General features: G+C 41.4%; 1 protein-coding gene across 2 annotated transcripts in view; it reads left to right on the forward strand.

Moving 5' to 3' along the window:
• The first annotated feature begins 12,281 nt into the window (after positions 1–12,281).
• LOC141128165 (bone morphogenetic protein 8B-like) overlaps positions 12,282–26,559 on the forward strand; it is a 130,875-nt gene continuing 116,597 nt past the window's right edge. Inside the window, exons 1-4 of one of the 2 annotated variants that reach the window (XM_073615276.1) lie at positions 12,282–12,414; positions 12,550–12,606; positions 24,429–24,740; positions 25,113–25,528. In XM_073615276.1, the coding sequence (XP_073471377.1) occupies positions 25,144–25,528 (385 nt within the window). In that variant the 5' untranslated portion in view covers positions 12,282–12,414; positions 12,550–12,606; positions 24,429–24,740; positions 25,113–25,143. Of the gene's footprint in view, positions 12,415–12,549; positions 12,607–24,428; positions 25,529–26,559 lie in introns of both variants that reach the window. The other variant, XM_073615277.1, reaches the window with a different exon arrangement.

Genomic DNA, 26,559 nt, shown 5'->3' on the forward strand with positions numbered 1-26,559 from the left:
TAGTAAGACAGAGCTCATACATGCCCCACAAAGCATACAGATGCCTGTGACCTACTGAAAGGCATACAGTGCCTTGCAAAAGTATTAACCCCCCTTTTCACAACCTGGAATTAACATGGATTGTTTGAGGATTTGCATCATTTAATTTACAGAACATGCCCACAACTTTGAAGATGTTTTTTTTATTGTGAAGCAAACAACAAATAGCACAAAATAATAGAAAAATGTGCATAACTATTCACCCCCCTAAAGTCAATACTTTGTAGAGCCACCTTTTGCGGCTATCACAGCTCCAAGTCTCTTTGGATAAGTCACTATGAGCTTGCCACATCTTACCACTGGGATTTTTGCCCATTCCTCCTTGAAAAACTGCTCCAGCTCCTTCAAGTTGGATGGTTTGCGCTTGTGAACAGCAATCTTTAAGTCTGACCACAGATTTTCTATTGGATTGAGGTCTGGGCTTTGACTAGGCCATTCCAACACATTTACATGTTTCCCCTTAAACCACTCAAGTGTTGCTTTAGCAGTGTGTTTGGGGTCATTGTCCTGCTGGAAGGTGAACCTCTGTCCTAGCCTCAAATCACACACAGAGTGGTACAGGTTTTGCCCAAGAATATTCCTGTATTTAGCACCATCCATCTTTCCCTCAACTCTGACCAGTTTCCCAGTCCGACTGCTGAAAAACATCCCAACTCTATGGAGCGTATGGCTTATTGTCATCCTATGTACAGATACTTCATTCTCTGCCGTGGAACTCTGCAGCTCCTCCAGGGTTACCTTAGGTCTCTGTGCTGCTTCTCTGATTAATGCCCTCCTTGCCCAGTCCGTGAGTTTTGGTGTGCGGCCGTCTCTTGGCAGGTTTGCTGTTGTGCCATGTTCTTTCCATTTGGTTATGATAGATTTGATGGTGCTCCTAGGGATCATCAAAGATTTGGATTTTTTTTATAACCTAACCCTAACTTGTACTTCTCAACAACATTGTCCCTTACTTGTTTGGAGAGTCCCTCGGTCTTCATGGCAGTGTTTGGTTATTGGTGCCTCTTGCTTAGGTGTTGCAGCCTCTGGGGCCTTTCAAAAAGGTGTGTATATGTAATGACAGATCATGTGACACTTAGATTGCACACAGGTGGACATCATTTCACTAATTATGTCACTTTTGAAGGTAATTGGTTGCACCAGAGCTTTTTATGGGCTTCATAACAAATGGGGTGAATACATACGCACATGCCGATTATCAGTTTTTTATTTCTGAAAAATAGTTTTATGTATATATTTTTCTAATTTTACTTCACCAACTTAGACTATTGTGTTCTGATCCATTACATATAATTCAGATAAAAAAAAAATGAACTAAAGGCTGTAATGTAACAAAATACGTAAAAAGCCAAGGGGGTGAATACTTTTGCAAGGCACTGTATGTATGTTCCTTAGTTCTAGCATGGGCCCTGGGATTGTGGGTCATGATGTGCAATGGAATAACAATTATTTCTCTGTAGCTTTAAGGTAACCATCACATTTAGCCAAATAATGCACTACAAAACCCCTCAACCCCATCTAAATTACCATGCTATAAAGTTGTAACCTCTGAAACACCTGGTCATATTTAACTCAAGATACTGTCCACCCAGGTTCACAGGGACTCTTTCCCCAGAGTCCTCCTCAGCAGCCTTTTCTAAGCTCTTCCAGGCAGACGGGCACATGACCCTGAAACATCTAATCAAGAAAGCATACTGGCTTGTCCAACTGTATACGACCACATGCACAATGACCCACATTATTCAGTTCCTGAGGAGTACAGAGAAAGCCTTAATACCTGACAGCTAAGGGAGATGTTTGCCTTCTTGCAACCCAAGTGGAAACAGCTATAAAAAAAAAAAAATATATATATATATATATATATATATATATATATATATATATATATATAACCTGCAACATTCTACAATCTAAATCCCAACCTGCTTGGAAGCCATATAAACCTCCTGTATTCTGGCTTCAAACACTTGAGTCTAACTGAGGTGCAAATGTCTTACAACTTACCCAGCACAACTGCAAATAAAGGATCTTGAAAACAGAAGCTGAAGAAACAATTCCTGAATTATATGATTACCTAAGGCCACACTACCTGCCCACCTTCATGAGACAGTGCTAAGTATTCTCAGCCACCTAATATAGAAGTCATTGCTGCGGGTGTCATTGTGGTGGTTAGGGTACATCATTGGGCCTGGATCCAATGACCTCCACATGATTATATGCTGGGTGCATTTATTTACCACAAAGCAGGAGATCATCCTTACTGATTCTCCCTGTCCCCCCTCCCTTTCTTTCAGTCGTTTTATTGTCCTAATACTCTCCCACCCCACCCCCAGCTGCACCTATGCCTTAGGACTGCAATTGATATTGTTCCCTCTCATTACACCACTACCCCTCCTTTCCCCCCTCCAATCCCCTTCCTTCCTAGCCAAGGAAGCGGTCCATTCCCTCTCCCTCCCCTCTCCTAGCTGCTTGACCCTCCCTTTCTTTTTTTTTTTATAATACCACTTCTGTACCTCTCACATATCTTAACTCGAAGGACCATTGTCCTTGCTTCACATCTCTTGGCTTAATTTCTGAGGGAGTAGCCCAGAGAAATACTAAATAATACTTACTGATCTACTTAAAAAAACCGAGCAGGTTGCCTTCCCTTAGGAAAACCCACTAACCCCCTGACAAAACAGCTACACCTTATGTATTGCCACCCTAGGTCAATGGACAAAAAAGAGGGGAAATCAGCATTCACCTGTCAAAAAAGATCCCATGGTCTCATTCAGATGAATACAAAAGCACAGATGGATGCATTCTCTTTATAAACTGCCTCCACTCTTCCTAAAAGTAACACTAGCAAAAGCCTACCTTGACTGGCCTGCACAAAGTCCTGACCTCAACCCAATAGAACACCTTTGGAATGAATTAGAGCTACTGGGAGACTGTGAGCCAGGCCTTCTCGTCCACATCAGTGCTTGACCTCACAAATGCGCTTCTGGAAGAATGGTCAAACATTCCCATAGACACACTCCTAAACCTTGTGGACAGCCTTCCCAGAAGAGTTGAAGCTGTTATACCTGCAAAGGGTGGGCCAAATCAATATTGAACCCTACGGCCTAAGACCGAGATGCCATTAAAGGTCATGTGCGTGTAAAGGCAGGCTACCCGATACTTTTGGTAATATAGTGTATATATGTCTTTATCTTCTTCTACTGCTCTTGCAAAGTTGTTAAAAATACATTTGAAACCACACTAAAACAACGATCAATATTTTGCAACATCTTTAACCTTTTATCCCATATATTCATGTGTACTTGGATACTTACTCGGGTCACCTTCACTAAGTTCTACTGTTTATGTTATGTATATCATCATTCATGATTGACTTCATTAAGTATATTAAAATATAATTAAGATATACTATCTATATACTATAGATAGATAGATAGATAGATAGATAGATAGATAGATAGATAGATAGATAGATAGATAGATAGATAGATAGATAGATAGATAGATAGATAGATAAATAGATAGATAGAGAGATAGATAGATAGATAGATAGATAGATAGATAGATAGATAGATAGATAGATAGATAGATAGATAGATAGATAGATAGATAGATAGATAGATAGATAGATAGATAGATAGATAGATAGATAGATAGATTGCTGTGTATTAGAAGAACTCCGGGAAGCATGAATTTGTCATTTTTTACTTTAGAAAAACCAACTGTGATTTTAGAAGAAAAAAAAGTTTCTCCTAAAATATTTACTAAATTTTGGGGCCCATATGGCTCTAACAGTGCATGTATAATTATGAAAATCAGCATGCTTGTATGACTGCCCATACTTGACTGTGTGTCATTGTGAGCAGTTTTATTTCTATCCTAAATGTATGGAACTTTGTATCCCTACCTTTCCTTTTGAGTTAATGGGCTGTGTTTCTCTTCTTCAGCCATCAGATGGTGCTCTGCATGTAGGAAATATATGATCTCCACCATCAATATTAATACTTTTAAACAGAGATGCCTTCCTTTCTCGCAGGTAAAAATTTTCACTTATTATACTTGCATATGTTTTAAGAATTATTAGTAAATGTAAATTGCACTTTTGGCTAAGTAAATTCTTCTTTTGATATTGATATCAGATACCATACTCAATAATTGTAATAGGTACTGTAAATGGTTATAACAGCTACTGTACAGTAGTGTGTGACAACACTACTAGATCTAGATTCAGCAAAAACAAATTTTGTCTAGGATTTCAAAATGTGTGAAACTTTTTAATCTCTGTACTGGTAACACCTGGGATTTCCCTGTTGCAGTTTTCACACCCAATGATTGAAAAACAAAAAACCAAAAGTGTTTGTTACCCCAGCATTTCATGTTCTTGATATGTGCCTGCTGTACCATGTACTTGTATGATATCCTGTTCTCTTTGTATTGCTTCCTTTGTGTGAAATCCCTGGGGCTACTGCCAGTCCCTCTACTGTCCTATTAAAAACTGACCACACTAAGCAAAATAACTCAACGTGGTCAGCTCTCTAGCTATGCTGTAAACTCAGCCTGCTTTCCTCCAATAATCAGACTTGTCCTGAACCCCCCCCCCCTCTACAACCCTTGCACAGCCTCTCACTGGGAAACTCAGTGTATTGCTGTTTCTCCTCCCCCCAGCTCTTATGTAGCTGAGAACAGAGGGAATGTGATAACTTGTAAAGAAAATGGAAAAAAAGGTATTTATAATGTTTTTTTTTAAAGCAGACCATGTACCACCACAAGGTCCACTTTTAAATGTAACCTCCTCTTCCTTATTAAATTAATGATTAAATGCATTAAAAAACACCTTTGTATGAAAAAAAAATTAGACTTTTCCTTCAGGTTTTGCCCTTGGCTCTTAGACAAAGGTGACATCATCCTACTTTCGGCAAGGTCTTTGTAATGTAGATTAGCCCAAATCTCACTGAGAAGATGCTCCCAACACTGTGCTGTAACATCTTCTAATGAGGCTTGGAGAACTTGGCTCGTTAGCAGGATAATGACACTCTGGTCTGCACCACAGAAGCCAAAGAAAAGTGGATTATTATATGTAACATTTTTCCTGTGCAGGTGTTTTATTTTACAATTTTAGTAAAACATTTCAGCAAGAAGGAGAAGGGCACATTTAAAGGCAGACTGTGTGTATGGAGTCTAAAGTACCTTATTTAAATATCAGGTGGCACTGGCTGTGCATACACAGTCTGGCTGTTGAACAGTCTTTTATAAAAAAAAAGAGGAGAGGTAAGGAAGGCTAGGTGGTATATAGTGCCAGGTTAGGTGGTATACAGAACCAGGTTAGGTGATGTACAGAGTCAGGTTAGGTGGTATATAGTGCCAGGTTAGGTGGTATACAGAACCAGGTTAGGTGTTATACAGTGCCAGGTTAGGTGGTATATAGTGCCAGGTTAGGTGGCATATAGTGCCAGGTTAGGTGGTATACAGAACCAGGTTAGGTGATATACAGAGCCAGGTTAGGTGGTATATAGTGCCAGGTTAGGTGGTATATAGTGCCAGGTTATGTGGTATACAGAACCAGGTTAGGTGATATACAGAGCCAGGTTAGGTGGTATACAAAACCAGATTAGGTGATATACAGAGCCAGGCTAGGTGGTATATAGAGCCAGGTTAGGTGGTATATAGTGCCAGGTTAGGTGGTATACAGTGCCAGGTTAGATGGTATATAGAGCCAGGTTAGGTGGTATATAGTGCCAGGTTAGTTGGTATATAGTACCAGGTTAGGTGGTATACAGAGCCAGGTTAGGTGATATACAGAGCCAGGTTAGGTGGTATACAAAACCAGGTTAGGTGATATACAGAGCCAGGTTAGGTGGTATACAAAACCAGGTTAGGTGATATACAGAGCCAGGTTAGGTGGTATATAGAGCCAGGTTAGGTGGTATAGTGTCAGGTTAGGTGGTATATAGTGCCAGGTTAGGTGGTATACAGTGCCAGGTTAGGTGGTATACACCTGGTATACAGTGCCAGGTTAGGTGATATAAGAGCCAGGTTAGGTGATATATAGTGCCAGGGTAGGTGGTATACAGAACCAGGTTAGGTGGTATACAGTGCCAGGTTAGGTGGTATATAGTGCCAGCTTAGGTGGTATACAGAGCCAGGTTAGGTGGTATACAGAGCCAGGTTAGGTGGTATACAGTGCCAGGTTAGGTGGTATATAGTGCCAGGTAAGGTGGTAAACAGAGCCAGGTTAGATGGTATATAGTGCCAGGTTAGGTCGTATACAGAGCCAGGTAGGTGGTATATAGAGCCAGGTTAGGTGGTATACAGAGCCAGGTTAGGTGGTATATAGTGCCAGGTTAGGTGGTATACAGAGCCAGGTTAGGTGGTATATAGTGCCAGGTTAGGTGGTATACAGAGCCAGGTTAGGTGGTATACAGTGCCAGGTTAGGTGGTAAACAGAGCCAGGTTAGATGGTATATAGTGCCAGGTTAGGTCGTATACAGAGCCAGGTAGGTGGTATATAGAGCCAGGTTAGGTGGTATACAGAGCCAGGTTAGGTGGTATATAGTGCCAGGTTAGGTGGTATACAGAGCCAGGTTAGGTGGTATATAGTGCCAGTTTAGGTGGTATACAGAGCCAGGTTAGGTGGTATATAGTGCCAGGTTAGGTGGTATACAGAGCCAGGTTAGGTGGCATATAGTGCCAGGTTAGGTGGTATACAGAGCCAGGTTAGGTGATATACAGAGCCAGGTTAAGTGGTATACAAAACCAGGTTAGGTGATATACAGAGCCAGGTTAGGTGGTATATAGAGCCAGGTTAGGTGGTATATAGTGCCAGGTTAGGTGGTATACAGTGTCAGGTTAGGTGGTATATAGTGCCAGGTTAGGTGGTATACAGTGCCAGGTTAGGTGGTATACACCTGGTATACAGTGCCAGGTTAGGTGATATAAGAGCCAGGTTAGGTGGTATATAGAGCCAGTTTAAGTGGTATATGGCGCCAGGTTAGGTGGTATACAGAGCCAGGTTAGGTGGTATACAGAGCCAGGTTAGGTGGTATATAGTGCCAGGTTAGGTGGTATACAGAGCCAGGTTAGGTGGTATACAGAGCCAGGTTAGGTGGTTAACAGAGCCAGGTTAGGTGGTATACAGAGCCAGGTTAGGTGGTATATAGTGCCAGGTTAGGTGGTATATAGTGCCAGGTTTGGTGGTTTAAAAAGCCAGGTTAGGTGGTATACAAAGCCAGGTTAGGTGGTATATAGTGCCAGGTTAGGCGGTTAACAGAGCCAGGTTAGGTAGTATACAGAGCCAGGTTAGGTCGTTCACAGAGCCAGGTTAGGTGGTATATAGTGCCAGGTTAGGTGGTATACAGAGCCAGGTTAGGTGGTTAACAGAGCCAGGTTAGGTGGTATACAGAGCCAGGTTAGGTGGTATATAGTGCGAGGTTAGGTGGTATATAGTGCCAGGTTTGGTGGTTTAAAGTGCCAGTTTAGGTGGTATACAGAGCCAGGTTAGATGGTATACAGAGCCAGGTTAGGTGGTATATAGTGCCAGGTTAGGTGGTTAACAGAGCCAGGTTAGGTGGTATACAGAGCCAGGTTAGGTGGTATATAGTGCCAGGTTTGGTGGTTTAAAGTGCCAAGTTAGGTGGTATACAGAGCCAGGTTAGGTGGTATATAGTGCCAGGTTAGGTGCTATATAGTGCCAGGTTAGGTGGTATATAGTGCCAGGGTAGGTGGTATACAGAACCAGGTTAGGTGGTATACAGTGCCAGGTTAGGTGGTATATAGTGCCAGGTTAGGTGGTATACAGAGCCAGGTTAGGTGGTATACAGAACCAGGTTAGATGGTATATAGTGTCAGGTTAGGTGGTATACAGAGCCAAGTTAGGTGGTATACAGTGCCAGGTTAGGTGGTATATAGTGCCAGGTTAGGTGGTAAACAGAGCCAGGTTAGATGGTATATAGTGCCAGGTTAGGTCGTATACAGAGCCAGGTAGGTGGTATATAGAGCCAGGTTAGGTGGTATACAGAGCCAGGTTAGGTGGTATATAGTGTCAGGTTAGGTGGTAAACAGAGCCAGGTTAGATGGTATATAGTGCCAGGTTAGGTCGTATACAGAGCCAGGTAGGTGGTATATAGAGCCAGGTTAGGTGGTATACAGAGCCAGGTTAGGTGGTATATAGTGCCAGGTTAGATGGTATACAGAGCCAGGTTAGGTGGTATATAGTGCCAGTTTAGGTGATATACAGAGCCAGGTTAGGTGGTATATAGTGCCAGGGTAGGTGGTATACAGAGCCAGGTTAGGTGGCATATAGTGCCAGGTTAGGTGGTATACAGAGCCAGGTTAGGTGGTATATAGTGCCAGGTTAGGTGGTATACAGAGCCAGGTTAGGTGGCATATAGTGCCAGGTTAGGTGGTATACAGAACCAGAGTAAATCATCTGCACTAGAAGTATAAACACATGGCTGTCCCTGCTGCTGCAGAACCTCCTTCTCCCCCCCTCCCTGAAGTAAACATAAAGAAAAAAACTCACATTAGAGTAAGCACGCTGAGGACTGATTATGGCTTCTTCTTTCTGGAACTGAAGTCAAAATGTGGCGGGTGGGAGGGGAAGAGGGAGGGGCTGCAGCATAGACAAAGCATTATTGGCTAACACTGAGATGAGATGCAAATATCTCCCCTCCCCCCTCCCTTTGATGGTCGGGAATGGGACACTGGAATATCATCATCCAGCCCTGCATCTAAGTGTTGTGTGCCCTCCTCCACACATTACAGGTTGGAGATGTATTTTGCACAGGGGCAGGTTTAGAGGTGGAAGCGCTGCTGCTTGAGCTGGCTCTGCCTGCTTGTCATTATGACACTCAGGAGACCCGGACTGCAAAGGGAGAGACACACAGAGCAAACCGGCCCACTGAGCCATCGGCCCACCGGGAAACCCCCGGTAGTCCCGAGGGCCAGTACATGCCTGAACCACCCTGGGGGTTTATGTACAACTTATTTGCCTTTGAGAAGATAGATACTATCCCGCGCCGCTATTCACCTCAATGAACAATCACACTAAACTAAACAATGACCTGAGAAAATGTTTTTAAAATAAAAACAACCTCCCACCATTCCCTATAAGGTATTTTCTGCATTGTTAAACCTCCCATTTGTTAGAACATGGAGAAATAAAGCATTCTCAAATAACTGCTTTGATGCTTCCAACCCAATGAGTGCATGAATCTATTTTCTTATTATGATTGGAGTGCAGGGTTTCTGGAAATGATGACACTCTAGGTCCCAGTCTAGGTTGTGATTAGCTCAGTCATTCACTACAGAATATTGTAATAAGGTTGTTGATTACTGGAAGTTGCTATGTTGTCACTGGCTTCATTGAAAACCCTTAAAAAGGGCATGTAAGAACCACAAAATTCCCAAACCCCAGTTACCCACACCCATCATCATACGGAACTAGTGGTGCAGAACAGTCCTGGGCCCATTGGCACCCACTTGCAATTTTGAGAGGTGATCCCATTTTTAGAGACCCTCTTGAAGTCCCTATTTTGAAGGCCATACAAGATATTATCACCTTCATAGATCTCTGGTTCTGTGTATACCAGTCTCTACCCTTGGTTTAATGAGCTGGGGTTTGATTGGGTAGGGGATCATTTCCTTTTTTAGCAGTTAAATAGACATGAAAATATCTCTTGTTATGTCAGTGGGCAGCCCTACAATTACAGCTTATTGTCCTTGTTTAGCTCAGAGACTTGACTGAAAATTGCTCAGCGTCACATGTGACCTTTTTCTTTACCAAATATGGAACAGGAAAGCTGCGCTAGATAAATTAAAAAATTATACTAAACCTGAAAAGAATATTTGCTTTTCAGTATAAGCTATAAAGCAAAAAAATAAAATGAATTAATTGTGAAAAAATATATATGTGAAAAAAATATAACAATCCAAAAAAACATACAAAAATGAAAACTTCTGTGATAGTGCTAAATAAAGTCCAAAATGATGAATGTTCCAATAATTCAAAAATTACACTCAGTGATTTGACATGAAGTGTATCCCCAACTGTTGAATTGCATGCTTACCAGAAACGTAAACCAATTAAACTGATGACTTAAACCCAGGGAGGTACGTGCTGACGTCACCACATCGCCCCATTGAGGAGGACGGGAGTTCTGTAATGTTGCCGGTCGGCTTAGTTTTTAGCCTCATTTGACTATTCGTTTGTAAGTGATTTTCTTTTTATTAATAAAATAGTATAAACGTTATTACGCTATTGGCATTATTCCCTTCTTTTTTGGACTGGTATTCATCCAACCCATACGAGGGATGGAGCCTTCGGTTCAATGCTGTGAGTCTGTTCCATCCATTCATTAGCCTCATCACATCCAGCTGGTGATCCACCTGTTCGTTAGGATATCTGGATTTTGAACCTGCCATCTGGTAAGGAGGCCCTCTGTGTGGTGTTGGTACACTGGAATTGGTATCTTTACTGGTTGATGTTCCACTTATCCATTAGGATATCTGCATTTTTGGGTTTGCCATCTGGTAAGGAGGCTCTCTGTGTGGCGTTTGTGCACTGGATTTGCTATATTCACTGGGTGTCTCTTATGCACTTTTCTCCTTTTTCACATTGTGAGTGCTACTTTATTTAATCCTAATTGCTTACCTGTGACAATATTACGCTATGTTATATTTATTTTATTTTCCGGGATGATTTCGTATTGTGGAATCCATGTTAACCTGTGGTTTAAGTCTGCTACAAATTCATCATATTGTGACTATTTTCCAATCAAGGCCCGGGCTGGGTTTAAGCCACCAGTTTATTTGGCTTACGTTTCTGGTAAGCATGCAATTCACCAGTTGGGATACACTTCATTATGTCAAATTACTGAGTGTAATTTTTGAATTATTGGAACATTCATCATTTTGGACTATCACAGAAGTTTTCATTGTTATATATGTTTTTTGGATTGTTATATTTTTTTCACATATTTTTTTTAACAATTAATTCATTTTATTTTTTTGCTTCATAGCTTCATTTGCTTCAAAGCAAATATTCTTTTCAGGTTTAATATAATTTTTTAATTTATCTAACGCAGCTTTCCTGTTCCATATTTGTTTTGTGTATCTCCCACAATAAGCTGCTGCTTATTAGATTCTTCCAAGCAAAGTTTTCTCTCCTTTCTATTCTTTTTCTTTACCAGTTTTACCAGTTACGGTAATCAAATATTGATTACCATGCAACGCTGAGGAAAAACTTTTTAGAAAGAGAAAAACAGGACTTTGCTAGGTGACCTTCATTCAGAATAATTCACCACATCATGCATATAAAATGATATCTTTTTATTATAAGTCCCTTAAAATGATTACTATGGAGTAATCATCCTCTAAAAATTCATACAAAAAATTAAGCACATATAAAACCTGAGCACATCCTATTCGCTAGTGCAAACCCCGAGAGAAGAGGCCCTCCCCTATATAACATACACAGTAAACACCATCACATATATCATAAAGCAGGGAGGGGAGGAATCTCTTGATCCCGACACGATTCGCTGTTCTAGCTTCCTCAGGGGTTCAAGAGATGCAGCTAAAGGTGATTAACAAAATGTCCAGGACAATTACCCGTATCCTGTCCTGAGAGGTTAATATATAGTGGTATTCTCTCCCAGTCCGATCACAAGTGGAAGCAGTGTAGGAATGACACCAAGTGTAAAGACTAGTTGCTGGGCAGATGAATGCCCACCCACCGCACATTAATACAGACGGGTCCCACAGGTCACCCACAGGGGGGAGGAAGTGGTGTCACTTTCCACTGCCTTAAATCCCTCGTGTCCATTATCCTGCAACTCAAGGGTTCCATCAGACAGACCAGGCCATCAGATATCACTCAAAGAGAGGTTGAGAGATGAAGCTATGCCAAATTCAAACTAGATTTCTCCAAAGGTCTGTTTGTAGCTGGCCTGTCTTTTGTAACATGCAAATGGATACTTCCAAAGCAACGCTGAACAATAATTACAAGTGGGTATACCACCTAATTTGCTGACACTTGATGCATCAAGCCTGTTGACATATGCATACACCACTTAGTTAGCCTTTAAAAGCAATGCTTTTGGGTCTGCTGTATAAGGCCTCAGTCTTGTAGGCAGCATATACCGGCATTAATGAAACAAGTTAAAATGTTAGGGAAAGGTGCAGCTCGTATAATTAATGACTTTATGCGTCTGGGTGTAACTTGAATATCTGCATTGTACATGGAGTTGAAAGAATTGGGAAATATTGTTTTGTAGGAAACACGTATTAACTGATATGTAGTCGCAAGTAAATGTATGTAAAGATATGAGCAATCTAATATTACTGCATGTAAAAACACAGAAATTAAAGAAGAAAAATAAGGTAGGAAAACAGAATACTTTTTTGCTAATTCTTTAAACATTCTTCTATGTGCTGAGGAAAGCTGCTTTCTTGTGAATGAAATCTAATCGCTTTATTTCTTCTCAGTCTTATTTATGTTTGCTAATCCTTTCACAGAACGGCATAGAAGCATCTAGGACAGAAGCAAGAGAAATTTTCCTGTGCTATATACATGTAAGTATATCCCTGTATTAGACAGAGCTAAGATAAAAATCACTTTTAAGGTCTGATATTAGAGTACCTATAAGCCCTGCTTCCATGTGTTTGTTGATGTTGTGCTAATGAGAAGGCTCCAACGTACTTCAGGGTTGGATCAGACTGAGTTCAGTAAACCAAAACCTGCATTTCATTATAGGGAGCACAGGGCCGCTTTCTGTAATAAAATGAAAGCATTGTGCAGATATTAAAAACAAATGTCCTGACAGTTAATGATATTTCTGCTGAAGCCTTTTACTCACGGTAGCTGCAGGGCTGGCATCAGGATATAGATGGCACCTTTTTTTTAAAACATTAGAAGATTAACTTCCATGAAAAAGGACAATGTTCTTCAATATCCAAGTAGCTGATGCCACTGAAGTTGACACATTAGAGCAGTCTCACTGGCTGCTCCTTCCGGCCATTGACCCCTTACCCACCTGTAATTTAACCATGACCTGGCAGCAAGGTCATCTAGAGCCCAGGGTAAATATTCCAAACTGCGACCCCCCCTTCCACCGCCTCCCCAGCCCAGCGCTCTAGTGAGTGCGCAGGGGGGGGCAGAGCAGAATCACTGGCTCTCTGCTCATGGAGCTCTGAGAACTGAACGGTTAGCGGTGTTTGATCCATTAGTTCTTAGAGCCGACGGGAGACAGATGCGGCATTGGACCAATACTGCCTCCCCCTAAGTAAGTATGATTGCTCCCCCCAAAAAAAATCCCATACTTCTCTTTTAACCATTTCCATACAGGGCATTTTCACCCCCTTCCTGCCCAAGCCAATTTTCAGCTTTCAGCGCTGTCGCACTTTGAATAACAATTGCGCGGTCATACAACACTGTACACAAATGAAATTTTTATCATTTTTTCCCCACTAATAGAGCTTTCTTTTGGTGGTATTTGATCACCTCTGCGGTTTTTATTTCTTGCGCTATAAACAAAACAATAGTGACAAGTTTGAAAAAAACACAATATTTTTTACTTTTTGCTATAATAAATATCCAATTTTTTTTTTTAAACAATTTTTTTCCTCAGCTTAGGCCGATATGTATTTTTCTATATATTTTTGGTAAAAAATATAGCAATAAGTGTATATTTATTGGTTTGCGCAAAAGTTATAGCGTCTACACACACAGATCCACGGTCCTGCTCGGTTACCGGGCAATCGCGGGTGCCCGGCGGACATCGCGGCGGCCGGGCATGCGCACCGGGACCCGAGTGACACGGTGGGCGCGTGCCCCCGGCAGCGCGCGCGCGCCCCCTGGGGGACCTGGAAGGGCCGCCGTCACATGACGGCAGCCCAGGATAACAGCTGCACCATCCCACAGTCATATGACGGTGGGCGGGCAGCAAGTGGTTAACCAATTATTTTTTGCTTAATTCTTCATGTCTCCTGTTATCAGAGGTTGGGACATGGAGCGTGTCTTTGGCCTAAACACTTTATTCTAAAGGAAAGTGCTTGTATACTGTGTAATGATCCACCCACTTTAGTACAGCCTGCTGTGTGAAATACTCATTTTGCTCCATATTTTAATAAAATGTCCACGTCTGTCCATCTTCAAAGTGTGCATGTGAGATGTGACTCAATTTAGGTAAGTTATTTTCCAGCTGTCCAAAAAATTTGGCTCCCCTATAAGAATGGGTGGGGTTGTGACGCATACTTTGAAAATAGGTTGGGGCTGGCTGTCACTTTGCCCTAAATGTGTAAGTGAATATGCAGTGCTATGTCACATATTTCACAGAGCCTTCCTTCTGAACTACAGCAAGGTACCATGGGATATTTAGTCCTTAGAAAATTACAGTAAACAGCAGAGGAGAAGCTGCAAAAGCATGCAGGGAATCCAGAAAGTTGTGGAAAAAGATGGTCAGCAGACAGGCAGAACTCACAACATAAAAGGAGATTTTTCCAGTAATATTTTATTGGAATGTCAAAAATAACTATTGTTTGTATTGGTATTGCAATGCTAATGTTATATAATGAAACTGTATGCTGTGACCATAGAACTCTTTTAAATAGTTTAACACTTTAGCCCATATCAGGAAAGCACAAAGGGGCCATATATTGAAGGTGCATTAAAATGTATCTTCTGCTGTGTCGGCTGTCCACTCAAAATTAATAGGCTGACTTAACACAATGCACAATACTGCACGTGCAGTAACAGTGGGATTCTGGCCATACACATACAACTGCTCAGAAAACAATTTAGCATATTTGCATTATTGTACATTTTTTCTTAAACATTCTTCAATAAATACATATGTAAACAATGAGAATCTAGTTCTGTTTTAAGGCCCTGTGTAGTTCAGGTCTACGATGGGTCCTACTCTGGTAAAGAAAATTGCTTAGAGAACAACCAGTCAGTGCCTCTAGCCCGACAATGGACTAAAGGTGTTTTTTTTTGGCTCTAGGTCTGCTTTAATAGTGTACATGTGCAATTTCAAATGGTATAGATCTGTTTCCTAATGAAAATCCTTCTGTAAACTGTAGTCACTATTTTTCAAATTCCTATCCTCAAATGCATGTACTTGTTTTTGCTGATGCGAGACTTAAGCCTGGTACACACTACAGCTTTTTTGGTGCAACCCCACGGGTTGCACCAAAAAAACCTGACAGCTTTGGTCAGGAGCCGCTGTACTAACCATGCGAGGTTAGTTCAGCAATCTGAACAAATCTGAACCTCAGGAACATATAAATTACACATTTATATCTAGTTAAAACATGAAAACTGTATTTTTGCCCTACACCAGAAAAAAAGTTTTAATGGGGAAGACGAGACACACTGACTGCCCTAAATGTGGGTAAGGCCAGGCAATCTACTTCATATGCTCTGGAAATACCCCAAGCTAAATTGGTTTTTAATCATAAACAGACATGTATACATGGGAAGACAGCCAGACAACAAACCATACCCTCTTTCGATTGTAGGAATTCAGCATAGTGCTTGCGAGAATGTTTTAAAAAATGTGCAAGAATCAGTGTGGCCAAAGAAATTTCCATCAACAGGGTGTAATAGCTCACAGTTGTTAGGAGAGAGTAAAGAAGGCTGAACATTATGAAAAAAATGTATAGTTCAAACAGCGTTGATTCCCCTATCTACATTGAATGCTGTGCGATTGTATCCTGCGGTGTGGAGCCTTCCCTGCTGACAAAAAATCAATGATCAGTGTTGCCAACAGGTGAAAAAAATAAGCAGGCTGGTAGTACAGAAGTCGATCAAAAGACTGACTTCTGTACAACCAGCCTGCCCATAGATGGATCAAAATTCAGACAGTCCTTTCTGAACTGCCTGAATTTCAATGCATCTTTGACCAGTTTAAAAGTAGTTAACATGTGATCATAACTGTATATAAAGGGTGTTAACTGGAGTAAGGTTTTGTATACAATCAACAGGGTATCACAAGTATATATTTCCCTTGATCCCAAAATCTGCTTGCTGGGTATAGTAGATGAAAAACATTGACAGTCAAAAGCCTTAATCCCTACAATCATATTGCTCTTTTTGGCACAAAAATAAAAAATGGCTCTCTCCAAACTCACCAACATGCTTTATTGAAGAAAAAAATCAATACCACACTAACCAAGGAAAAAGGTAGCATATCGATGTAGGGGCTGCCCTCAAAAATTTTTGAAATTATGGAATAGGTGGTTGGCTTGGCCTAATTTGGCCCTTGCAATCTCTTTAAGGGAAACACTTGGTGCTTGAGAACACAAGAACATGGAGTTGCTCACATTAATGGCTGGAAATAATCTCTTTATTTATTTATTTTTTCAAATATAAATTTTATTGAGAATTTCGAAGAAAAAGAATACCGAGAAATTATAGTACAGTGGTCAAGTTCAACACACGAACAGATATAACAGATATATAGGTCTTCAATAAAAGGCTTGCAATCAGTCTCCAGGAAGGATAACATACCATATATAATCACACTATTTGGCCCGCAGACCAGTCCAAGCCGCCTATATAGATGTACGTAGTATTGCTACCATTACTGATTGGTGTTCAGCTACTCCATAACCCTAACATATCTGGAGGGAATGGATGGTCTCATATTAACTGAACACAAAACCACTAGTTCAAGAAATGGGGAAATGAAAAGGATAGAAAGTATAGTGGAAAAAAGGGGGAGGGGTGGTATTTATTCAACACGAGCGCAATGGACATGACAGGGACTTTGTCCCGTAATAGATCTGCGTTGGTGCGACCTTTAAGAATTCAGTAAAGTTTGTCCTTCATCAGAAAAACTGAACATATTCCATGATAGCCAGGTTTTGGAATGTTTGTCTTGTTTGTGTTGAGCAGTAAGTACTAGATCTTCCATTTTTTTAATGTCCTCTACTCTGCGCAACCACAATCCCACTGAGGGGGGTACATTTTGTTTCCACGTGGCTGGAATACAAGACTTTGCGGCATTGAGCAAATGTCTAACCACCGACTTCTTGTACGACCATGGTGGCGTGCAGCAGAAAGAGCGCAGGGTCTTTTTGAATTATGTGATCTGTGAATTTCTGAATGATTTTTTCAATTGTCGTCCAAAAATGTTGTAGTAATGGGCAAGTCCAGAAGATATGGAAAAGTGTCCCTTTGTCTGTATGGCACCTCCAGCACCTATCAGATGTGTTAGGGAAGAATCTATGTAGCAACTGAGGTGTATAATACCATCTAGTTTATAATTTGTCTCCTGAATTTTTGTGCAGTTGGATGACTTCAGGGAGAATTGATGTTTTGTTTTTGTATAGCTGTGAATCTACATTGTAGGTCATTTTCCCATTTCTGCAGAAACAGCAGATCTGGTTGTTCCGATGGTGTGTTGAGCAGAGAATATGTTTTGGAGAGTACCTGGGGTAATGTACCTTCATTCCTACAATAGTCTTCTAGGGTTGTCAGGTCGCATTTAAAATGTGTAGGGTCTGGTAGTGAGTGAACGAAATGGTGCAAACGGATCGCTTCCAGAATGATAACTGAAAACCTCTGTTATCACTCATCAGTGAGTGAATCGAAGTCCAGTTATCCCCATCTACATAGTGCAGTGCGCAATCCTTACCCGCTGTCCATAGCGTTTCATACTCTGAGTGGTCTAGTCCCGGTGTGAACGCCGGATTGCCTAGAATGGGGAGCAGAGGAGACTGTCTTGAGGTCAGGGAGGTGGTCTTTATTACCATTGAGCCCACAAATAGTGTGGCGCCAATAATAGGATGTGAGGTCATGTCTGGGAGGAGTTGATCATAACATCAGATTGCCCCTTTTAGCGGGACACTTACTTGGGTGCGTTCCACTTGAACCCATAATTTTGTTTGTTCATGTCTGTTGCAGTCAATTAACCTCCCTAAATGTACCGCTTGGTAGTAGTGTTTCGCGTCAGGGAGGGCAAGACCTATATAATGTTTCGGTAGAGTCAGGTAACGTCGACGTAGTCGAGGTTTCATTTGTGACCATACAAATTTTATGAACATTGAATGTATTTGTCTGAAATATAGGGAAGGTATCTTAATTGGCAGTGCTTGGAACAAATATAGAAATTCGGGAGAATGCACATTTTAGGAGATTGCATTGCATCCCCCGAACCAAGAGTGGAGACCCTTGCCCCACTCTTCGAGCAGCCCTTTTGCTTTGGATAGCATTGGTGGGAAATTCAATTCAAATGTGCGTTTCAGATCTCTAGGTATATTGGTTCCTAAGTAGGTAAAGTGGCTGTCAGACCATTTAAAGTTAAATTTAGTTTTCAGGGGGGTCAATTTCTCTGTCGTCATGTTAATGCCCATCGCTGTAGATTGGTTAAAGTTCATTTTTAGATTAGATATGTTCCCATATCTCTGGAATTCTTTAATTAGGTTTGGAAGGGATATGACTGGGTTAGTCAGGGAAAACAAGAGATCATCTGCATATGCGAAAATCTTATACTGAGCTTGATCTATAGTAATTCCTGTAATATCCAAATTCCGGCGTATCGTACTAAGGAAGGGCTCTAGTACTAGGGCAAAGAGAAGGGGTGATAATGGGCAACCCTGCCTGGTACCATTAGCGATGGTGAAAGGGTCAGACAGGACTCCATTAGCTTTGACCTGGGCTGTCGGTATGGAATAAATGTTTGATATCCAATGTAGCATGTGTCTACCTAGTCCGATGTGTTTAAGAACTGAGGTCATAAATTCCCAACTCACCCAGTCAAAGGCTTTCTCAGCGTCTGTGCTGAGAAAAATGCATGGGTCACAGAGGCTCTATGTATCAGGTTAAGTACCTTGGTGGTATTGTCCCTAGCCTCTCGTGAGGGGACAAAACCTACCTGGTCTAGGTGTATCAGGTCTGTCATATGTCAGGATAATCTGTCGGCTAGTATTTTAGTGAGGAGTTTAAGATCTATATTTAAAAGAGATATAGGCCTGTAGCTGCCACAGGCAGACGGATCCTTTCCCTCTTTGGGTATAAGGTAAATGTGGGCACTTAAGGTGTCCCTCTGAAGATGACCCCCTTCTGTGAAACTATTAAAAAGTTTGAGCATGTATGGGCCCAGTACCGGCAGGAGGGTTTGGTAATATTGCAGGGTAAGGTCATCCGGTCCAGTCTCTTTACCTTTACTTTTAATGGTGCACCGCAGTTCCATCAATGTGATGGGTTCTTCCAGAGCGGCTGCATTTTCCTCTGAGAGTTTGGGAATATTAGACTGAGTAAGATAGTTCCCTACTGTATTGTCATTTGTATGCTGTTTCGGGAGGTTGTACAGGGAGGAATAGAAGGTCCTGAATTCATTGGCAATTTGGGTGGGTGAGACTTTCCTCTGTCCTTAAGAGGAGATGATTTGAGGGATATATGCACAAAGTCTTGTCTAACTGCTCTAGCAAGAAGTTTCCCGCATTTATTCCTCGACTCGTATGTGAGTTTCCTACATGATTGTAGTGCTGCTTTTGCCTGATATTGTAAGAGATCTACTGTCTGTCTACGTAGAGTTAATAGTTCTGCTTCTAGTGGTGATGTCGGGTTTCTCTTATGTGCCTTTTCCAAGTCATGTGTCTTCTGTAGGAGCAACAATAGTTGTTTCTCCCGTTCCCTTTTAATAAACCCCTCTAATCAGACTTGTGGGCTTCCCAGAGTATCCCGGGGTCGCAATTGTCTATATCATTGGTTAGGAAGTATTGGTTAAGTTCTTTTGTGACGTCAGTCAGTACTGTGGGATTCTGTAGTAAACTTTCGTTCAGTCGCCAGAATTTCGCTTTAGTCATCGCGGTCCACGAGAGGGAGTAGCACAAAGTAATGGGCGCCTAATCTGACCAGGTTATTTTACCTATATCAGCTGCACCCGCTGCCTCTAGTTGGCTATGTGGTAGCAAGAAAAAGTTTATGCGTGAGTATGTTTTGTGTGGGGGCGAGAAGAACGTGTAGTCCCTCTCCTCTGCGTGAAGGAGCCTCCACACGTCTATCAGTCGGGGCTCATGGAGAACACGAGTAATTTATGTAAGCTGGTACGCAGGGAGGAGGTACCAGAGGATGTGTCCACCACTGGATTCAAGGGGATGTTAAAATCACCGCCCAGGATCAGATGTCCTTCAGCAAAGTACATCAAGTTGGTCAGTATTTTGTGTATAAAGGTATCTTGTCTATCATTTGGGGTGTAGACTGTAGCCAGTGTCACCAATACCTCGCCTATAAGCCCTTTAACGAACACATACTGCCCCTCCGTGTCGTGTCCTGGCAAGTTCAGGGTATCTTCCCTGCAAGGAGTATAGAAACTCCTTTGGATTTGGCCGATGGGTTCATGGCATGATAAGTGAGTGGAAAGTACTGGTTCTTCAAGCATGTCGGTGCACCTGTTTTGAAGTGGGTTTCCTGAATGAACGCGATGTCTGCTCTAGCTCTTTTCAGATCATTCAAGAGCATACGTTTCTCAGGTACATTTAACCCCTTGGCGTTCAAGGAAAAAATAGTAACGTGGTCCATCACGCTCGTGTCGACAGCAAAAAATGGTGGATACAATAGGGGGGGAACTTGGTGTGGGAGAATAGAGACGGAGGATTAAAGTGGGGGGGGAGGTAATGGGAGAAGAGCAGGAAGAGCTCAAGAAGGAATAGAGTGGACAATCAACACTACAGATTGTCCCTTCCAGTATCAATTGTCAATAAACAATTGTGTACAAGTTCTTGCAAGGAAACACACTCGTTATCACCGGGAAGGTGTTTCGGCCTAGTGGGGATGAGGTTAGACTATGACCAGGGGAGCTAACACTGCTCCGCCCAGCCCACCCACCCTATGGTATAACTTAGGCATCTAACATGTCAAAATACAAAACACATCAAATATGTGGTCGAACAAGCAAATAACATCATATATATGTCACTTATGTATTCCGACCTAGCCCCAGTGCTAAAACTTAAAACCTGTATGTATTAACTGTAAGCCTCGAACGGTCCCACCTGAACTAAACATGGGTATTACTCTTGTCGTCCCCTGAACCTAACTGACCTAAACTGCAGTATGTACTCACTTCCATCCCTATCATCCAACCTTGGGCTATGAGGTGGGCATACTCATAAATTACTTTACCATCTGTTTGGCACACCGTGGGGAAAGACTCAGGGGTCCACAAAGCAAACTGTCGAGGGAGCTATAGAGTATATTAAATATCCTCTTCTGGGCTTCTCAAGCTGTCATATAGATAGGGAGAAGGTATCTGTTCTGTGCAGAGGGTAAGTAGAGCCTAAAGGCCCTGGCTAGGGTAGCCTGACAAACCCTGGAATCCTAGTCCCCCACGGCGGTCAGACCTCCTCCATACAATACAGCAGTTCAAATATAGTCTAAAAATTGCATGGTTAAAACGACATTGTGCATGTGTCACATTTTCATATATGCCTAGAAACCCACATGACCTAATGATCCGAATGTCCCTGTCTTAGCAGGCAGCTGTTCTTCTCATCATTGTTACAGTCAGTTACCTCTGGATCTCCAGTGAATGTGGCCTTCTTGAACCCTGTCTGGCCCGACACATATTCAATCAGTTTGCAGTAAGGTCCCCAGAAAGTTATAGCGTCTCCCTCCGCAACATGGAAGGCTGATGTGTAAGTAGGGGTGGGCTTCAACAGAGGACCACAGCAGTGGCTCATTTCAGATGTCCATTGCACTAGACAGAGAATGACACCATGGGGTAGAAACCCGCTTGGGCGCCCCTGGTCTCCTCATGTCTGAACTCCAACAAACAGCTCCCTCCCACAATCCAACACCCACCCCGTGTGCAAAATCAGAGGTGTAACTGAACCCTAAGGAGCAAATAGGAAGGTGAGTTATTGTCTTACGTGGTGTAAACACACAGATCCACATCCTGTCAGGGGAGAAGAGAACGATGGTGTGTTCCTAGTATATAGTCCCATCTCCCCCACAGTTAGAACACACAGTCAGGGAAAACATTTAACCCCTTGATCACCCCCTAGTGTTAACCCCTTCCCTGCCAGTGACATTTATACAGGAATCAGTGGCTATTTATAGCACTGATCGCTGTATAAATGTCAATGGTTTCAAAAAAGTGTCAAAAGTGTCCGATCTCTCTGCCGCAATGTCGCAGTCACAATAAAAATCGCAGATCACCACCATTATTAGTAAAAAAAAAAATAATAATAATAATAAAAGAGCCATAAATCAGTAACCTATTTTGTAGGCGCTATAACTTTTGCGCAAATCAATCAATATATGCTTATTGCAATTTTGTTTACCAAAAATATGTAGAAGAATACATATCGGCCTAAACTGAGAAAAAAAATTGTTTTTGTTTTTTTAAAATGGGATATTTGTTATAGCAAAAGGTAAAAAATATTGTGTTTTTTTCAAAATTGTCAGTCTTTCTTTGTTTATAGCGCAAAAAATAAACACCGCAGAGGTGATCAAATGCCACTAAAAGAAAGCTCGCTTTGTGTGAAAAAAAATGATCAAAATTTCATTTGGGTACAGTGTTGCACGACCGCGCAATTGTCATTCAAAATGTTACAGCGCTGAAAGCTGAAAATTGGCCTGGGCAAGAAGGGGGTGAAAGTGCCCTGTATTGAAGCGGTTAAAGTGGTAGATTTACTAAAGTACACATTTATTATATTAGGAGCGGTGCGCTCCTAATGCGCTCCAAAGAAGCTGTTGGCAGGACTTTTTCTGACACCCTGCCAGCGCACCGCTCCAGTGTGGAAGCCCTCTGTCTTTCACACTGGAGTGAATGGAGCCGCTGTTTCAGGGCGCTTTGCAGGTGCTATTTTTTACGATATAGCGCCCGCAAAGCGCCTCAGTGTGAAAGGGGTCTAAAAAAAAGTCCCAAATTTTGGGTTTTCCCCAGAAAAGTAATAGAGGGGAAACCTTCAAGTGGGGACACTAGTTCCGGTGGACCTGGGGGTCCCCAAGAGATTCTCTCAATTTGTAGGGATTTCTTCTCAATTCCTATTTGGCTGTGGGACAGAAAGTGAAGGGAAATCTCTGCAATGGGAAACAGATGGTGAAAAAAAAAACTTTCAGGGGCTATAACCCTTTGCTCTATCCAAAATGAAAAAAAAAAGTGTTGCCTATAGTTCTACTCGAAGCTAAATCTTTCTGACAGAAATCTCTTTTAGCATTTAGCACAAAAGCAAAAAATATTTTTTTTAATTATTTCTAGCCTACTACTATTAATCTAAATAATCTTGAAGCTTATAAAAGACACATTTACTTCCTTGTAATGTATATTTACTATGCCCTGTGAGTAAGCACTGCTGTGTCACACATTTCACAGAGCCTGCCTTCTGAACTGCTGCCGTGTTGAGAGGAGGAGTTTCAGGAGGTGGGGTCAATACAGGAATCACTGCTTGGAGATGTTTCGTCAGAATTGGCGACCCGTCAGATTAGGTAACGGAAGTGATGTTCTGTCATCTGCGCATGTGTTTCACCACTACCAGGTTTGCTAATCTGACAGAACACCTGCAGTCAAAAGAAGGTTGCAGTGGACATCCTTTTACACCCAGCTACGTCTTGAATTTCAGAGTAATTTTACCAATAAAGTGAGCGTATATAAATAAATGTAGTATGTTTACATCTGTGATGCTGTTTTCATGTAACATTTTAAAAGAAGCTGGATGCCAGCAGTAGGTAGGTGGCGGACGCCATGTTGGTACACCCTGCACTGCTCGGCACTACACCTATAGCCTTTCAAAATTAAACATCCAAACAGCACCACAGATGTCAATAAACTATATTTATTTGAATACGCTCACTTTATTGCTAAAATTACTGTGAAATTCAAGACGTAGCTGGGTGTAGTAAGATGTCCACTGCCTTCTTTTGACTGCAGGTGTTCTGTAAGATTTGCAAAGCTGGTAGCGGTGGATGCATGCGCAGCTGACGGAATGTCACATCCGTTACCTAATCTGATGGGTCGCCAATTCTGACGAAACACTGGCAGCAAAGGTACCATGGGATATGTAGTATTTAAAAATGGAAAGTAAATAGGAGAGGAGAAGCTGCAAAGCATGGAGGGAATCCAGGAAGTTGTGGAAAGAGATGACCAGGAGACAGGAAAAACTTGCAGCATGGAAGAATATTTAAGTAAGCTTTTATTGGATTGTTAAAAAGAACTATTTTTGTTTCGTTATTAGAATGCCGATGTTATAAAAATCAAAGTGTATGATAATGCTGATGTTATAAAAATCAAAGTGTATGCGGTGACCATAGATCTCATTTAAACGTATGTTATCAATAAGTTACAAACATATACCTAATCATTTTTTTACAGAACAAAACATGAAACAACATATGAAATACAATCCCACAGGGGCTAAACTGTTTTTTTCTCCTATTTTATCTTTAGACCTCACGTTTAATTCTAACGTGCTTTACAGCATTACAAACAGCAACTTCAGCTGCTCTGAGGATAAATTCAATGTTTTTTATGAAACACAGAAGTCGCTCAGTGCACAGTGGTTTGATACAAGTGAACACCTATAATCTAATTTGCCAAGGAAGGAGCGTTGGAGAGGAGACCTCTAGAGCAGAGTGCAGGGGGAAGATCTCCAGTCTGAAGAGGCAGGCGGGAGGTGTATAAGAACAAGCTATCACTTTGGGAAGCTGAACTCCGATCTGCAGCTACATCTATCCCTGTGGAATACATTTTTTTTCTGTGGTAAGCATGATTTATCCAGGCAGTTTTGCTGTCTTTGAGAAGTACTTGTATTCGTTGAACTGTATGTAATACAAATTTAAACTTTTCAGTTGTCTTTAGTGCTTCCATCTGCTTGGGATATTTACTTTGATTCCCTAGGCAATCAAAAGCAGCAATTTGTGTTACGGATTAAACAGCACACTAACTTCATTTGGAAGTAAAACACTGACATTTAGAATGGAAGGTATCTGAGAAACTGATCGTCCATACACATAGTGCATTATATATGATTTTGAGGACAGGAAAATAAGATTATCAAGAAGCATTTCTCTAATTTTTTTTAATTTTTTTTTGTTTTTTTTACAATATTGGCTATTATTTTCTAATCTGGAGATATTTGAAGAGTTAAGTTCTAATTGGGAAGATGTCGAACACTTTACAAAAAATCTGGACTGTGATTTGTATTGTTGGATTCTTCTGGCATTTCACCAATGGAAGCTTTGTGAAGAATCACCTCCGATCAAGTTTTATTCAGAGGAAGCTAAGCGGCAGAGAAAAGCGTGAGATGCAGAAGGAGATCCTCTCCATTCTGGGGCTGCCTGGGAGACCCAGACCTGCAAGCGGTGGTCAGTTCCCATCTTCAGCACCTCTGTTCATGCTGGACCTCTACCATGCTATGTGCAGTGAGGAAGAGGAAGATGGAACGCAAGGAGTATCACGGGCACTCTTTACTACTTTAAGCACCCAAAGCCCTCCCTTGGGAGCAGTAATCAGTGAAGCGGACACCGTCATGAGTTTTGTTAATATGGGTAAGATATACATTTTTGTTTCCCTATTCAAAACGATATATTTCAGGGGGCATATTCATTCTACTTTGCTTAAAATTTCCATTTTCAATATGATTTTTCACCTTAGTTTGGGAATTTTTTCCCCCTTGTGCTATAATGTATAATAAACATATTTGGAAAAGTTACTTCTAATGAATTTTACCATTAATTTTCTAAATGTTTTACAAGAAGAAACATACTTCCTGATTCTTTGTTCAGTACATAAATTAAAGTGCAGTTAAAGGAAACCGACACAAATATAGATATATAGACTTTTCACTGCTAACCTCCTTCTAAAAATACAAGCTACCTACTTGTTTCTAACTTTCAGGTTTTCTGGTCACTGATCTGGAACAAACATGCCAGTAAAATCAGTGACTTCAGAACTTCTGCAAACTAGGTCTAGGTTAGTGACTCAGAAACAATCAATGCCAATGAATCAGCCAGTCAATGAGCATTTTCCAGAACAGAGGTCAGCACTGACAGCCGCCATATATCTCTTACAACTGGTTTACTTTACATGCATTTGTGGTATCATTCATCCCTGCAGAGGAGGCACGGGCAGGAAACTTGCCTGTAGAAAGCTTAAAGATACATTGGTAAGGACTGTACTACAGGAAACAAATGTACAGTAATTTCCATACAGTTTGGTTCGCTTTTTTTTTTTGTGTGCAGACCTTCCTGCTGTGGCCATGATTTAACTGATGTAGAGGTTATCAGTATACAGGGTTGAATTTATATTTCTTGCCCACCTAGGTCTTCTGTCCTGTGTTGCCCCTCTTATTCCAGTCAACTCACTAGAGTTTAGAGGCTAGAGATAAAAGAGAGTTTGCCCATTCTGGGTCAGTACAGCTAGAACCTACACATGAAATAGTAAGAAAACGGTCAGCCTATTATTCTGTTCATTTGATTCCAGATGTACAAACCTATAGTGTGTGGACTATGAGTACTTTGAGAACTGTTATAACCAAAATATCAAACGGTGCAGGGACATCAATAGTGAGGACCCAGTC

This window comes from Aquarana catesbeiana, linkage group LG02 (assembly GCF_042186555.1).
Source record: "Aquarana catesbeiana isolate 2022-GZ linkage group LG02, ASM4218655v1, whole genome shotgun sequence".
In the NCBI taxonomy this organism is placed as follows: Eukaryota; Metazoa; Chordata; class Amphibia; order Anura; family Ranidae; genus Aquarana; species Aquarana catesbeiana.